Source organism: Anthonomus grandis, chromosome 14 (genome assembly GCF_022605725.1).
Source record: "Anthonomus grandis grandis chromosome 14, icAntGran1.3, whole genome shotgun sequence".
In the NCBI taxonomy this organism is placed as follows: Eukaryota; Metazoa; Arthropoda; class Insecta; order Coleoptera; family Curculionidae; genus Anthonomus; species Anthonomus grandis.
In genome coordinates, this window is record NC_065559.1 from 4,062,099 (window position 1) to 4,080,281 (window position 18,183).

The following is an 18,183-nucleotide window of genomic DNA, read 5'->3' on the forward strand; positions in this document are numbered from 1 at the left end:
AAATGTGCTTACGGAAAAACCAAAAGTTGACACAGTGATAATATGGGCGGCAAAGGCATCTTCTTCTTGATCGGTAAATACTTTTTGTTGTCCAGGCCTGTTTTTGTGCCGTTCTTGAATTTTCAGCCATAAACTATTTCGATGTATACCATATTTTTCCGCAGCACCGCGTAATGATATTCGTTTATTTTTTATATCATTAAGAGCTTCAGCTAACGTTTCTTCTGTATAGTTTTTGTAGCTGCGGCAGCCAATTTTTTTTTGTACGCTGTAGTGTCACAAAGTAGCCCTACTTTACGGTACTTTAGTCTTTAAGTAAATAAAATCCTACTAATTAATCAAGACAATTTAATAACTGAGAACTTCTTACTTTAACGTAATTCGGAATAATCCTTACACATGTCAATTTAATGATTTAGTCAATTCAGTCAACTTCGAATTACTTTATCTCACATGTTACTAAAACTCGGAAATTGCTCACAAAATGACAACATTGGGATGACCTTTAAATTTTTCGTCAAAGAGGTAAAATAAGTCGACATCGGAAGACATGTAGACAGCATCTCGAGCTGCGGCGTTCAAATATTTGCACTTTGAAAGTTACGATTTGTTGATCTATATTGAATAATAAGAAATTCAGGAGCTTAACACCAGAACACTCAGGGACACTTCACAAGCTGACAACATTGGGGAGGTTTCATCTACATCAACATCTTCAACATTATCACCATCATCATCATCTAAAGGGGTCGTAAATCTGTAAGAGAGATAAATGAAACCCTTACTTTAGTGTTATTCTAAAACATATGTCATCATTTATTTTTTAAAGTGTTAACGCATATATTCTATACATATAATAACAAAATGATTCGTTAATAAACAACAAACAAATTATATATAAATATTATACATAATTTTAACTTAATGTTTATGCTATCTACTTCGGTGGTGGGGTTTTTTTGATACATTAAGGGTGTTCTTTTATATAAAACGTGTTCCTTAGTTTAGTGTCGTTGTATTAGTCATATCGGTGATAAAATGGGGATGTCCAGACCTCTCAGCTAACTCAGCGCTCTGGATGGAGAAGTGCCTATAGGACATGTATTCGGGGGGTGCGCTAGGTTGGTCACGTTTAAGGGCTCGTCGTTGCTTTTTGATCTGGAAAATAATAAATATATATTTAGATTCTAATTATAAAAAATTCAACTGCGCTATGAAAGTATGGCTATCTCTTAAGATGTGTGTGAAACAACCGAAATTGAGAACGCAGCATACAACCAAAAGCAGCAATTTGTGGGCAAAGAGAGCATGTTGCGTAGTGAGGGTGCGCCACTAGCGACGCTTCCATAAGAATCTTAATCTTCAGTATCGTATACTGAATAAAAAAATTAAGGCGTCAGGCCAAGATGAAGAGAGACACACAGACATTAGTACAGGAATAGAACAGGAGATCTCCCATCTCCTCAGCTTTTTGTAGCTGGTATTCTCAGACTGCTAGCAACATAAATTGCATGGCGTATAAGTGAGGTTGCTGCAAAAGGACAATGTTGGAACAATCAAGAAATTGCAGATCAATGAAGTATTGTGTTATCTCAAGCTAACTCAATTATTTAATTTGATGCTTCGTATACTGGCCAGAAGAGAACTGAAAGTTGCAACTGAGTTTCTTTTAAAGGCAATTTAGCATCACATTCATATGTTCTCAGATAGGGATACTAGCAATTAAGAAATTATTCAGACATAACAATGAGCGCCAAGTAAAGAGCTTCTTAGGAAAATGCCAGAAGATTTTTAAAAAACTTTACTTGTCATTCCTAAGCCAGGGCTTACTGAATGAATCTTACTTATGATTAGGAGAGTCCAATATCGAATTGCTGGACAAACATTTAACATTCTGGCTGCAAATAAGTATAGTAGAGTTTATCTAAAGAATAGATCATTCTTCTGGATTCCATAAAGTCTAGTATACTAGAATCCGTTGAGATTTACCAAAAATTGCAAACATTATCAACAGCTATAACCAGAAAACTGCGTCTTAGACACAAGTACTAAATGGTAAAAGCATGATCTTAAATTTTCTGTCTTTGTTATAATTTTTGCCAATTTTCTCCCTTCCCTTTATTTTTTTATTGCTACTTTTGTATCTTTCTTTATTTGATTTTTGTTCTATTTTCTGTTCTAATTCCCTTTATATTATTCAATCATTCGGTTCTTTTCCAAAAGCGGTTAAAAGCTCTTAAGCAGAAGGGGCACTTTTGGGCCCTAAAACTCGATTCGTTTGAATGGAAATCGCTTAAAACAACCAAAATTGAGAACGCAGCATACAACCGATAGCAGCCATTTGTAAGTGAAGATGTTGCATTGATATAGTATTGCATCAGTTAGGATGAAATAATCCTCACACATGTAAATTCAACCTAACTTTCTATAATAATTGACATTTGTCATTACATATAATCGAGTATCGAGCATACGATATTAAAGGTGAATTCACATGACGAGGGTAATTCAGATGACGCGAGGGTGCGCCACTAGCGACGCTTCCATAGGCATCTTAATGTTTAGTATCGTATATTAAATAAAAGGAGTCAGGCCAAGATGAAGAAAAGAAAGATTTATTACATGACTAGAACGAAGAATGATGAATCTGGTTCTCCTCATTATCCTTTCATTTTGCTTCCTATGAACTCTCCTTGTCTTATCTGTAATTCGTAGTCCGACTTTAACACAAAAAAATTATGCAAGCAATCTCTGATGATAAACTTGATTAATGGTTCTAGGTTCCAGGTTCTCCCTGTTATCATTTCCTTTTTGCTCCTGATATATTCTTCCAGTCTTATCTGTGCAACAACTGTCAATTACTAGTCCATTTGATAAGAGCGTTGATTTCTTATAAGAGTTTAATAGTCCAGGCAACTTTGTCTTTCCATAAGCACCCCAAGGAGTGTGACTGGAGTGTGAGTGTGCACTGGAGCCATGCAGTCACTGCCCATCAGAAGGAGAGGACATTCCTGTATGGCCCGTGACCAAATTTTTGCGTGACCGGTCTCGCCAGCACGTAGTTCGCCGAGGACGTATAGCCTGTACGCAGTCCTCATTGCCTCTAATTGCACAACGAGGTCCAGAGGCGGAAGGCTCAGCAGAGTCTCAAGCGCTCTAGTTGGCGCCGTCCGCATGGAATCCGTTATGCTGAGACATGCAAGACGTTGGACTCTGTCCAGTTGAGCACGAATTTTCAGCACCAGCACCAGTGATTTTTTGCAGTATTACTTAGATCAGCTTCTAGGTGCTCCAAGACTAAGTTTAACTCGTCTCAGTCAGCACTTCTGCTAGCATTGTGCTGGTTTTGGGTGAGTTCCTTCGATAAAATAGTGTTAATTCTCGCCATCTTTATCTGTCTATTTAAATTACTAAAGATGTTGCGCGGCAATGCCTTGAGGGTGCACCACTAGCGACTCTTCCATAATAATCTTAGTCTTCAGTATCGCATACTACTTAAAAGTTCGAAAGCCAGGCCAACATGAAGAGAGACAAACAGACATTAGGAAATAAAAGCAGAAAGAGAATTGTTCAGAAGTGCTGCTAGAGCTAGACGTTGCACGATCATCAATTCTCATAATGCAAGCAACATAAATCGCATAAAGTACCCACGTACAAAAAACAATTAAGAAATTGCAGATCTAAGTATGTCATCCGACTTAATTATTTGATTTGTTGCTTCTTATACTGGGGATTGAGTTTCTTTTAAAGGGAATTTAGATCACATACATGTTATCTTAGATACAGCAGTAGCAATTAAGGAATTACTAAAACGTTACCAGGTAAAGAGCTCCTTGGGCAAATGTGTACATGTAACAACGATGAGGACAATCCAATAGCAAGTTCCTGGACGAACGTTTATTCTAGATACGATGCCAAGAATATTGAAAGTGGAGAAGTTCATTTTTGGAACATCGTTCACATTGAAATATCATATTTGCCTACAAAATGGATCCACACGACTAGGGTCAATTGAGATCTGACAGATGTCAAATTTTCGGTCTTCGTTAGTCTTGTTATACCTTGTGCCCATTTTCTTTCTTCCCTGCACTGTCATTTCTTCGTGACATTAAAATCACACGTTCATCGTGACACGACAATCGTGAGTGTGATTATTTTTAAAGGCTCGAAATTATCATCAAATTGATCAGACAGATATTGCTGAATTATTTAAAAAAGCATATAATAAAACAGCTGCAATAGAAAAAGATGTAAAAGGATTTGAGACCACAGGAATATTCGCAATGAATCGAGAGGTAATAAATGAAGAAGAATTTGTTGTCATTAATGAAGAGGAAGGAAACGAAACACAAGAAAAAGTAAAAAACAAAACAGGGCCATCTGGATTGTGTCAGTTCAAGGAGCCACAGCAAAATAAAAGTGATAATGATTCCAGCGATTCGGAAGCAAGTCTAATCTCTTTCACCGATGAGGACACCGATAACGAACCAGACAACTATCTCAATTGAAGATATTCAACCAATGCCACGCTTTTTACGATCGGTAGAAAATAACCGAAAGAAAGCGACTCTCAATTCTTTACTTCAACTCCCAACAAAGAAGAATTGGAAGTTAAGGACAAAATGAAAGAAAGAAAGAAGTAGAAGCTAAAGGAACAAAAACGCTGTTTTATTACAAGTTTGTTCTTTATTTTCCGTTTGTCTTTATTGCATTACTTTGTTTTTTATTTCCACTCTTCAGTGTCTTTCTGTCATGGTTCTCATTATTTTGTTGTTTTAATAAATTTATTAAAGTGGGTTTCCTAAGTTGAGCACATTGAATATTGTCAAACACTTCTTAGAAATGTTGCTATTCTTATCTTCTTTTTTTCTGGCGTTTTATTTGTTCCTTCTCCTTCCTTTTCTTATTAGAAATTTCTCCAGGTTGTTTGTTGCCAAATTTCTCATTTTATCAACATTCAGCGTTATCAACTAATAGTGGCGCGCCCTCACGGTCTTTACCCGCAACATCTGCAGTCAGTTGTGTTATTAATGTTGATTGACTTTTTTTTCATCTTAAACACATTAGCAGTGGAGGTTACGCTAGGGAAAAAAAACGTTGACCTTGCATTTGATCTTGGGATTTGTTTTCAACGTGATTTAGAGGTCAAGATCATTTTCTTGAATAGAAACCCTCATTTTTTATGTCTGATTTGAAAAGGGAGCAAATTTGACGTTCAAAATGGTATTTTCATTTTTTTTTTGAGGACCTTGACTTTTTCAGTTTTTATAAATGATGCCCTCAAAGTCATGTTTTAAGGTTATTTGTTTTTACTTTCTTTATTTAATTTTCCCCATTTTTTCCTGTATTTTTTCTCTTTTTGTTCCCCTCTATATATTCTTTTTTTTTCACGTAACCTTTTCAATTCAGGCTCATTTTCACGCAACTTTTCGTTCGCATATTATAACAAACTTTTAAGTAAAAAAAGCCAGGTTTTGCTGTTTAATTAATTAATTAAAAAAAAATTACAAATATATCATATTTTATATATTAAGCATGATTATTTTACTCAAAATTAAATAATTATTCTGCTTTCCCCCATGCTAATAACGGACGCGGAGCGAATTATTTTTTGCCTGTTTGTTTTGCATTAACCCGTCGAATTCCTGTAAAATGTAATTTCGAGCTGTAGTAGCCGTTGGTTCCATTAATAAAATGTTTTGTTTGCACTTGCACCGGATTACATTTTGTTAGTTTTACGTGTTTTTACTCTTAATTTAATTCGTACCATTAGTTTAATACGTGCAATTGAGAATAATTTGATCGGAATTTCGTACTGGGTATATAAAAAAAATCACTGACAAGATAAATATTTTATTATTTCCAAGTTGTTAAGGGTTAAAAAACTTTTATCATCAATTAAAAATCACTCTTGAGATAAACGTGTTAAATCACAATCAAGCAAGAAAGAGAAACACATTTTTGTCTGATCATATATCTTAAGAAAATAAAATTGGCTGTTCCTATTGTCACGGGTCGCCTAAATCACTGCTGAGATAAATATATCATAGCAACCAAATGTGTGAGTGAAAAATTTAATCTTTAAAACCCCATTGAGGTAAATTTGTTTTTTATTAAGTAAACAAACAGTTTTTTTATTGGGTAAGGCTGATAAAATCCTAAAATCACTACTCAGATAAATATTTTATTATTTTCACGTCACTGGACAATGAAGTTCTTTTATTGTACCACAAAATCACTTCTCAGATAAAGGTGTTATCACAATCAAGTGAGAAAGAGAAATTTTTTTTTTCTGATCGCAGGTCTATGAGCTTTGGATAATCCTTGGTGAGATAAGTAATATATTATTTCCAGGCATTTATGAGAAATAAAGAGGTTCTTCCTTGTCATGGGTAGATAAAAATAGAGTCCCCGTTGATATAAACTTGTTTTTTAATAAGTAAACATAGAATGTCTTTAATTAAGCAAGGGCTGATAATCACTGTCAAGATAATTTGTTTTTATATTGGATTTTATTAGAAAACAAAGATCTAATGCAGCATAGTACGACAAGTAAAATTAGTTTTCATTTAACAGGAAAAAGATCGATGAAAAACACTTGCCGTAGCATTGCAAACCAGAGTAAACAAACCTTAAAATTATGCGAGAAATAAAAAAACATTTTTTTTTCTGATCCATAATACGAAGTTTGTAAATCCCTAAAAATCACTGTTGAAACAATCAATTATCGTAACTGCTCCTATAAGGATTAAACAATTATTACTGTCAAATATGATTATGTACATGGAACCATAAAAATCACTGTGAAGATAACGAATTATCCTACCGTGAAATGGGGTGAATTTGATTTCGCGGGGCGACTTTGATCACCATATCAAAATATTTTACATTTAAATTTCCCGCGCATATTAAGTGTCAATTTTTTCCGTTCGGTACAAAATCGTATTTAGTAATGGTGTAGCTAGTGATCCATGTGCATGTTTTTTGTCAGTTAAATATTTTTTTTTGGAGTTTGCGGCTCTCAACCATGTAAGTAATATTTAGACAAAAATATAACCTTCCATAATTTGACTGCTATTTAAAAATACATGCAAATTGTGGCGTTGTCGGATTTTGTCAAATTTTAAGATTTATTGGATGGGGTCAAATTGATCAACTGAATGGGGTGAAATTGATCAGCAGATTGTAAAGCTTATATAATTTTAAGGGTATAGTACTACTAGTAATAATAATATTTTTGGTTTTAGAATATTGACATAATGCCGAGAGTTTGTAAGAGAAAAGTTGGGGCACGAAGGTACAAAGAATACGGTCAAGAGTCCATAGAAAAAGCGTTAGAAAAGGTCATAAATGAAGGGTGGAGTTTACGCAAAGCTGCAAAATGACTAAATGACCTTAAATAATAGATACCATGGGCGTCATGTTAAAAGTAACGACGGGCAAACCGATTTTAGCTACAATGAAGAGCAATTAATTCTTAAATATGTTGCTATTTGTGGCGAATGAGGGTTTCCTCTTAATTTAACAGATTTAAGGCATATGGCAAAAAACCTGCTAGATACTCAAGGTCGTTCAGTGGCAAAATTTAAGGACAATTTACCCGTTACCGATTGGGTATTTTCGCTGTTAAAAAGACATAACAATGTAATAACTCAAAGGCTTGCAGCTAATATTAAAAGGGCTCAGGTATATAATTATGATGAAACTAATTTGCTTGACGACCCTGGGCGCAAAAAACTAATATATTCCCGTGGAGTAAAATGCCATGAACGAGTGTGCAATTTTAATAAATCTGCAACCTCAGTGATGATGTGTGGTTCTGCAGCAGGAGTTCCTTTGCCACCATATGTAATTTATCGAGCAGAAAAAATGTGGGCGCAGTGGACTGAACAAGGACCAAAATTAGAACCCTGTTGCATAGATAGATGCTGTGCAGCTGGATCACGATACAACCGAACGTCACTTGGATGGATGGACGCCGAAACTTTTAATGACTGGTTTAAGTCTGCGTTTCTTTCACATGTCAAAAGACAGCAAGGGCGAAAAATTCTAATAGGCGATAACTTAGCCTCACATTTCACAGAAGAAGTTAGTGTGAAGAACATAACATTGGATTTGTATGCCTGCCAAAGAACGCGACACATTTATGTCAGCCGTTGGACGTAGGGTTTTTCAGGTCATTTAAAATGGCCTGGAGAGAAATCTTGCTAGAATGGAAAAAATACGTATCCGACACATTCATCAATTGACAAAAAGGATTTCCCACATTTGTTGCAAAAAATCTTGGTGACAATGGATAGTAAACTATCGAAAGATAAAATACCTCATGCGGTTAAACGAAATCTTATTTCTTGTCACCTTTAAATCCAAACCGAGTATTAGACAAGCTGCCTAAAGAAGATTTTAATCAAGACCAAGCGGGCAAGCGCAGAACGTGTTGGTAAATTACTTACAACAACAGAGATTTTCAAATGCTCCAACAAGACGAAATAAGAAGAGAACAAAACTTGATGTTCAGCCAGGGAAAAGTGTGACAGCCCAAAATGATTCCAACAGTTCAGACAGCGACGTTGAAGAGCCTATAACAAATGATAATTCCGACGATGACATGACCGCCGACGATCTATTTATCCAGTTGCAGGAAAACGAAGAAATTGAATATTTGGAAGTGAGTCAAAGTGAGATCAAAATTGGGACATTTTTATTGGTAAAAGTGTTGGGGGGCATGCGAAAAAGTGTTAGCTATCGTTACGTAGCTATAGTTCAAAATTTCAATGAAAACGAATTCGAAGTTCTGGGACTAAAATCTGTCGATGGAAGAACAACTGTATTTAAACCACAAGAAGGCGACGAGTTTTCCATAGAGTTGGCAGATTTAATTGCTATTTTGCCAGAACCTGCCGCTGAATGCGTCAAAGGTCAAATAATTTATCAATTCAAAAAAGCAGTAGATATTAAGAAGATGTAAATCCTTACTATACTCATTACTGCTTCTATCTATTAAATGAAAATTTGTTTCTTTACTTTTTGAATGTTTTTTATAAGTTTTTGTATTTTTAAACAAGTGTTTTAATTAAAGTATTAAAAAACTGCAATGTTTCTTTTTTATTTTACCTAAAAAAATAACCAATTAGTGGAATTTTATGACTGATCAATTTCACCCCAAAACCTAGAATTATCTGTAACTTTTAAACGGATTGATGAACTTAAGCGGAGGTTAAATTGTTCATAATGCATTTTAAGGCATTGCAAGAAGAATACAATTATATGGCACTGATCAAAGTCACCCCTCTTTTGGTATGAAATTGATCACACCTTATTTTGGAATTTTTTTAAACAACTTTAAATTTAGAGCAAAATCCTTTTACGGCATCCATACACAATCATTTATGATTAATTTTAATATCGATACGCAGTTATCAAAAGAGTTACAAGCAAATTTACAAACGAAATGATCAATTTAACCCCGTTTCACGGTATGCAAACCGAAAGGACACAAAACATGGTTAAGGAATACAATATGATGCCGATATTGCAAAAACCGTTACTTATTTATACGTGTGACTTAAACAGTGATCTTTTAAATTCAATTTCGTTCATCGTACCTTAAAAATCGCTGTTATTTATATTCAACTTCAATTATCTTAACAGTGATTAAGTGTACGCCTTGAAAACAGTAATTTTGATTTATTGGCTTAGATTTGAGAATTACTTATCTCAATAGTAATTTGCACTAACTAGTGAAATAATTGTTTTAGATTCACAAAGATTTTATTGAATCAAGGGCAATAAAAGAAAACAAATCACTGGTTATCTTAAAAAATCATTGCAGAGATAAATCTTATGTCGAAATACAGGAAGAACTTCGAATCTATCGTATGGGGCTTTCCTAAATATCCAATCAATCTCTCCATTTAACTGCTACAGGGTACATTAAATATTCACTACTATGATAAATAGTTATCACTGATGAGATATCGTGTTTGAGCCAACGAAGGAAAAATATTGAATCACGCATTGATTAATCTTTACAATCACTGGAATTATAAAGTATGCAACTGCATCTATGCAAATGAAACAAAAAAAATCACTGCTAGCACAATCAAGCCAATAAAAAGAGAGAAAAAATGAAAAATGGTTGGATCAACCTTGAAATGCAGATATATCGATAAATAGTTTACAATCTATGGTGAAATGAATATTTAATTTCAAGGCCGTTGAAAAAATGGTTCCAGGTCGGAAAACCTTTGAAATCACTGCTGAGATTTTATTATTTTGAAGGTCATATGAATGAGAGACAGTGTTATGATAAATTAGAAAAAAAATATGAAAATCACTATGAAGATACATATTTTATTATTAAGTTATATTGAATTTGAAGAAGAGAAAAAATATAGCTATTCAACTGTCCACTGATATATAAAAAAAATATAATTTGAATATCGGTACAAAAAAAGTCGATTTCTACTGTGATTCCGAGTGGATGAGCTTTAAGTAAAAATCACTGCATCGTGGTTAAATCTATTAGTGTTAATCACTGAGAATATCGTGAATATCTTCTCGTGCCTATGACATTAAAAAAATTAATTTTTTTTCTGAGTCACCGATCTTTTAAGATCACTGCTGAAAAAAATATATGAAAGGAACCTATGTTAATGTGGAGAATTTGAAAATTAAAAAAAAGTTGCATATGTGATCTATAACTAATTTCCTGGACTCCCAAAAAATCACTGCTGAGATATATCTATTTTTGGAATACAAAAGAAATTAAAAATTTTACATGTGATAAATTATTGTAGCCAAAACCACCGGAGTAAAAATAAACATTTTTTTTCACTGACGCGTACTTATATTTAAGGTCAGAAAATATACTGGATATAAAAAGAAAACGATCAAGAAAATCTCTAGTATGATAAATTTGTCATCGCAGTCAAACCTGCAGGTAAATATATTATCCTAAGATAAGAATATAAGAGAAAAGATATAAAAAGAAATGCCTGTAATGATCAAGAAAATCTCTAGTACGATAAATTTGTCATCGCAGTCAAACCTGCAGGTAAAACAATAATTTTCGGGGCAATCACCGTTGTGATAAATATGTTATTTCCAATAAAATCACTGCTGTGATAACCGTGTTATTGTGCAACAGAGATGGTAAGTAACCAACTGTGTTATAAATAATTTTAAAACCACTGCTGAGATAAATATATTTTCGCAAGCGGCACAAGTAATAGTGTTTTTATTTCCTAGCCATTAAGTGAGTAAATGAGGTTAGTAATATATGTATAATCACTGACAATATAAAAATTGTATTGTCTGACCAATAATTCATTTAAAATCGCTGCCTAAGACAAATATATTACTGTATCCATTAAATTATTTAAAAAAATATTGTCTTGTATTACCGTAATTGATCAGTAGTTTAAGAACTGAGATTGAAAAAAAATCATTGCTGCTGAGATAAACATTATATTTTGTCAGCCTACAAATGAATCAACTAATAAATTTATTTATTTATTTGTCTTGCGGTAGTGATTCGACATTTCCATATAAAAACAAAACATTAATTCTACTTATCCTCACCTTAAGATATCCCAAGATCGAAACCAGCAAAATGAAAACGATAAATCCTAAGCAGCAGCCGACTATCAGCCCAAGGCGTCTGGTTAAGATGGATTGAACTCCCAAAGTGTGGTCTTGCAACACGCTCAGATCGGGAGCGCCGAGTGTAAGAACCTGAAAGTAAAAACATTAATTTATTAGTTAATGTTAATTTATAAATCACTTTCATTATAATTTCATTATATTTCATACGATTCGATATTTATTCGCAGCAAGTTTTCAGCTGTACATACCAATGGCGGCTACTATATTACAGTTGTATGTACAGTAACATAATTAGAGCTGTAGAACCTCAACAAATATTAAGTGCCACCGTAGAGACAACGTATTTACATCTAATGCCCGAAAGTTACACACGCATCGCAATATTACATCAAAGAAATCAGGGAATGATACCGACTGGTCAAAAGTCACTCAGCGTATTAAAGAACCCGTCTCTGCGTTGGTTACCATAAGAACTTAACTGGGCGATACAAATTTTGTTAGTATTGGCATTTCATTCTATGTTTATTGAGAAAAAAGATGCAAAATGACCTTGACACACTCTGATTGGAGTTTGATTTTGCGTGAAGAAATAAATTATGATCTAAACCCATGCACTTATAACCTAGAAGGGAATATGAAAAGAAGAAGAGAAAAAATTATTTAATTCGTCCAGGCAGTTAGAACTGTATTCTTCCGATCCCACAGACCTCTACAATCCCAAATTGCCTGAAATGTTTTTATTTTCAACTGCCTGGAAGAAATAAATTATAATCAAAGCCCATGCACATATAACCTAGAAGGGAATATGAACAGAAGAAGAGAAAAAATGATTTAATTCGTCCAGGTAGTAGAAACTGTGTTCTTTCGATCCCATAGACCTCTACAATCCCAAATTGCCTGAAATGTTTTCATTTTCAACTGCCTGGGAGAAATAAATTACGATCTAAGCCCATGCACTTATAACCTAGAAGCAAATATGAAAAAAAGGTAAGGAAGAATATTTTATTATTTAATTATACCACTTTCCGATTACGGTTTATGGGTGTTTTCTAATATCCCACGATCCGAAATCCTACCACTGGTACTAATATTTACTGGTATAAAGTCGCAATTACTATTTATAGTACCAGTTTATGATATAAAATTCTTCTATCCGAGCATATCCTTTAATTGCTTTATTAATTCATTTATTAAATGGCTGTGAGAATTTTGTTGTCTCTTTTTTACGCATTCGGTTTTTATCTGTTACAGCAAGAGCCAATCCGACTCTAAGCCTGGCACTGTACAGGCAAACACCAAGTCTGTACCAAGTCGTTTCAAAGTTTATTGATCATACTATATCGCATGTTTTAAGGATAAAACACTCCTGTAGGTTTGTATGGATGTTTTGATTGAAACCAAGTGCCTCAAGATGGATATTGAATACATATGAGGTGAAGCTTTTTTTGTTTGAAAGTCTCTGAACCTCTGTTCCTGTTGAATACTAACTTAAAGCTCTTTGTTTACTGACTGAAATTAGTCAACTGTCTTGAAGAATCAAAAATATTTTTCCAGGCAGTTCAATCAGAGTTTGACCGCCTATATGTTCTTTGTCGGCTGATTTAAGGGACTCAACTACCGGAAAGAAGCAAGAACATTTTTGGGTTGTTAAACCTTAACCAGAAGCTCTTTTACTGTTTTTCAGTTAGCAAAAAGCTCTATAGCTTAATCTGTTAGAATAATACTTGGCATTATTTGTCAGCTTCTTCGATGAAGTAAAATTATTCTTCCAGGCAGTATTTGTTGTGTGTTTGTTTATTTTTTTACTTATGATAGCAGCTACAGTTGTATAGTGTAGGAAGAGATGTTAATAATCTTTGGGTCTAAGTTTTTCGGTTTAAAATATGACATATGTCTAAATATAATTTTAGCAATGAGTGTAGATCAAGAATGAGTTTATTTATTTCTGCATGGATGTGAGTACTTTATCTGCTCCTGTACATTTCCAATTACGAGTATTCTTAATGATCATATATGATGTGATTGATTTCTGTTTCTCTTGATTCAGTTATTATTATCCTTACCTTGTAGAGGTATTGACCATACATCTAACCAGAAATCTGGTAATTCTTGTTTAGTAGGTGTTTATAAAATTACTCTTCTATTAAAGGCTAGGTTGGCATCTTTTTCTTCGTTGGACTCTTTGAATCTATGCAGTGTATCAGCGTTAACATTAAGTACTTGCTTCATACTATTAAGGATGCTTCTGGTTGTTTAGATACGAGGATTCAATTATTATTGGCAATGTTGCTTGTTCTTCGTCAATGGTATCTGTTGTGTGTTCAAGTTTAGGTTGTGAAAACCTATGCATGTTTTTAGTACTGCCTATTTCTTTCTTCTGATAAATCAATTTACTCTCTTCTGATAAATCAATTACAGTTTCTGATAGTTCTGGGTTCTGGGCCTTTTAATGAAGGTTCTGGGTACGCTTCAAGGAAGATTCGATTCATTTGGTCATTCCACATCATCCGTTGTCGAGTAGTACCAACAAAAACATGTATTGCTGTTGTTTATGTTTTTGGTAAGGTTTTTGGTAAGTGCATGGGCTTAGATCATAATTTATTTCTTCCAGGCAGTTGAAAATCAAAACATTTCAGGCAATTTGGGATTGTAGAGGTCTGTGGGATTATTATTATTATTATTATTTGGTACTTTGAACTCCAACTACGGCCCTGACGATGCTTACCACGCTTGGGGAGAACAGAATTTATGATAAAGATGTAAAATCGTGTGCGTGCAAGAGAGATAATCAAACTTCTGGTATGTCAAGGATAACACTTAGATTTTTTTACTCGGTCTAATAAGTTGGTTAAAAAAGAGAATTAAAACAAATTCAGGGCGGAGATTAGTAGGGCTATCCGAAATGTCTCTATTATTTAGTCCGGAGGCTATGTGTGGATTTCTACGCATCAATATATATTTAATTTTCTACTTTAAAAAAAAAACGTACATTATCCTTAAATAAAATTGTAATTTTTTAGATATCTCAGACCGGGTGAAATTTATTTATAAAGGTCTGGATCCTAAATATAAAAAAACCAATATCAAGATGTCGAATGAGCATTTTCCTTACAAAAATGTGCTTTTTTCCAAGGAAATTTATTAAAAAGGGCATTTTTAAGACTTTGAACATATATATAATAAATCCAGTCTCAACTTGGCGGATAAAGGAACTTTTTAGGAGGTCAATATTAAATATATAAAAGCCAATTTCAAGGTTAAATATGGCGAATCAAAGGGACAAAAAAATTACAAAAAGGGAGTTTTCAATGCATGGATCCTAAATATAAAACGTCTAGTTCAAGATGTTAAGTGAACATTATTTTTTTCGAATTAGTGCTTTTTTTCAAGGATTGGTATTTATGAAAAAGGGCGTTTTTAAGAAAACAACAATCACAAATTGGCGTAAAAAGGATGTTTTGAAGAAATTATGACGTTTTTGAAAATCAGTTAAAATATAAAAATGGCAAAAAAGACAAATTTTTATTTTTATTCATAAATCATTGATTTCTCCAAAAAATTTATTGATTCATAAAAGTGTCTTTTTTGATTGGAATACATGTCAGTCTTTGAATCAAGTTTCTATCTCTAACAGCAAGTCTTTATATTTCTCAAAAACTATTGATTTTTGAAAAAAATTTATTGATTCATAAAAGTTTCTTTATCGATTTGAATACGTGGTAGTCTTTGAATCAATTCTTTATCTGTAATATCATGGATATTATGGCAATTTTTGGAAATCACTTGAAATATGAAAATTAGCAAAAAAGACAAATCTTATTGTTCTTTGAAAATTAGTTAACATATAAAAATGAAAAAAAAACAAGTTTTTATTTTTCTCAAAAACTATTGATTTCTCTAAAAAAATTATTGATTCAAAAAGGTTAGACTCAAAAAGAAAAACAAATTTTGATTTTAGTCATAAATCATTGATTTATGAAGTGATTTTGAAAAGTTTCTTTATCGATTGGAGTATGTAGTCTTTGAATCAATTCTCTATCTCTAATATCAAGGATATTATGGCAATTTTTGGAAATCTCTTAAAATATGAAAATAGACAACAAGACAAGACAAATGTTGATCTAATTCACAAACCATTGATTTATTCAAAAAATTTATTGGTTTTTAGAAGTTTCTTTATTAATTGAAGTATGTCTCAGTTTTTGAATAAAGTCTATCTTGAATAGCAGAGAAATTATCTCGTTTTTTAAAAATCAGTTAAATCATAAAAATGGCAAAAAAACAAATTTTTATTTTTCTCAAAAACTATTGATTTGTCAAAAAATTGTTGTTAAAAATTAATTTTTCTCAAAAACTATTGATTTCTCAAAAAAAATTTTTTTTATTTTGGAAATCACTTAAAACATGAAAATCGGCAAAAAAGACAAATCTTCATTTTATTGATAAACCATTGATTTATCCACAAAATTTATTGATTATTAAAAGTTTTTTTATTGCCAACCTGTCAGATTTCGAGTCAAGTCTTTATCTCAAATAGGTGGTTTGACAAAAAATCTTGGCATTTAAACTAACTCAATACAACACCTTAAAGGACCATATGCCTCCGGACTATAGCGGCTCTAAATCAAAGAAAATAAATTCTCATTGACGGCAACTATACACCAAATTAACCCCCAATTAATTAATTAATTAATGACCAACCTCTGTACATTTGGTCGACCCCGAATCGATCAAACTCCTAACGATATCGTCGTGTAATCTGTCGAAACCGTCTTGTCGTAAATGCGTTTCGTTTTGCTCGGTTATTGGTTTGATCATAGCCAGACGAGAGGTCGACGATGACGTTCTCATTGATCTGGACGTATCCCAATTTCCCAAGGCTATCACGCAAATTCTGTATCGAATTCCTGGATATAGATGGCTTAGTTTTAGGGTGCGTGCCGATTGGTCCAGTGTCTTGCCCCTAATCTGGAAAGGAGCATTTTTAAGGTTAGAATGTGTGTCCTCTCCTTTTTTTGGGAAAATCAATCCTCAATCGATTTCCTCGGCCCTCTGAGGAACTTGTTGAGAAATGAAATATTTAAAGTTAAAGAGAAACAGAGAGAGAGAGAGAGAGGCAAACAACTATGAAAGGTCAAATAAAGGAATAAGAAGACGTCGACTCTACTTATGAAGCAAATATTTGACATTGACAGTAATGATATGTGACGTGACTGCTTATAAGTAATAGGCCACTTTTCCTTTTGTCAGAGCGTAATTGACGTTGCTATGACATTATAAGCCAATTTGATTTTTGTTGCATCAATTGACCAGACATTAAAAGAGCTTCTGACCGGCAAATGTCAACGTTTACGTCATTTGTCATTACAGTCATTAGAAAAAATTGAGCGGGGAATTCAAATAAAATTATTTTTGTGTTTTAATGTTCATCAAAAATATCGAGGCCTTTCTAATTTAATTTTATTCTCAGTTCACCAATTCCCTCTGTTAGACAAAGGATACATCAGAATCAAAGTTAAAAAATAGCTGATCATCTACAAGAATCTTTTTACATTTTACCAATAGGATCAATAGTTTAGGAGTTATGACCATTTGAATTTTGCTTCACGTCAGTAGAACCTTGAAACGTCATGCTCCGGGTTCTTGGTTGATAACTTTTGATCTACTGAAGCTAGGATCATGAAACGACCTTTATTAGATTGGCAGTGATCCACTCTAAAATACTGGTAATATTTACTAAAGCCTTAAACACAATACTTTTTAAGCTATTTCAGCTGTAAGACAAATTCTCTTCTTTAAAGCAGTTACGAGTCAAAAACTACTTATACCTTCTTTAGAAGTTGACCTACAATAATCATCATCATAAACAGAGTTAAAGAATAGCTGCTTATGTTCAAGAATATTGTTAAATTTCTTTAATAGGATTAGCAGTTTAGAAGTTATGCTCATTTGAGTTTTGCTTCACGTCAGTAGAACCTTGAAACATCATACTCAAAGTTCTTCGTTGATAACTTTTGATCTACTGAAGCTAGAAGCATGAAACAAACTTTATTGGATTGGCAATAATCTAGTCTAAAAAGTTGATAATATCTACTAAAGCCCGAAACCCAATACTTTTAAAGCTATTTCGGCTGTAAAATAAAATGTCTTCTTTAAAGCAGTTACGAGACAAAAATCACGTATATCTTCTTTGGAAGTTGATCTACAGTAATCATCATCATAAATAAAGTTAAAGAATGTCCGCGTATCTATAAGAATCTTTTTAAATTTTACCAATAAGATTAACAGTTTAGAAGTTCTGGTCATTTGAGTTTTGCTTCACGTCAGTAGAACCTTGAAACGTCATACTCAGATTTCTTGGTTGATAACTTTTGATCTATTAAAGCTAGAATCATGAAACAAACTTTGTTGAATTGGCAATAATCTAGTCTAAAAAGTTGATAATATCTACTAAATCCCGAAACCCAATACTTTTGAAGCTATTTCAGCTGTAAAACAAAATGTCTTCTTTAAAGCACTTACGTGATAAAAATCACGTATATCTTCTTTGGAAGTTGATCTACAGTAATCATCATC

At 33.1% G+C, this 18,183-nt stretch overlaps 1 protein-coding gene across 5 annotated transcripts in view; it reads right to left on the reverse strand.

Moving 5' to 3' along the window:
- Positions 1 to 791: 791 nt before the first annotated feature.
- Positions 792 to 18,183, reverse strand: part of LOC126744438 (chaoptin) — a 294,134-nt gene continuing 276,742 nt past the window's right edge. For all 5 annotated transcript variants that reach the window (XM_050451857.1, XM_050451856.1, XM_050451859.1 and 2 more), the window contains 3 exons: positions 16,309 to 16,575; positions 11,584 to 11,736; positions 792 to 1,158 (listed from right to left, as the gene is read on the reverse strand). In XM_050451857.1, the coding sequence (XP_050307814.1) occupies positions 1,000 to 1,158; positions 11,584 to 11,736; positions 16,309 to 16,575 (579 nt within the window). In that variant the 3' untranslated portion in view covers positions 792 to 999. The remainder of the gene's footprint in view (positions 1,159 to 11,583; positions 11,737 to 16,308; positions 16,576 to 18,183) is intronic.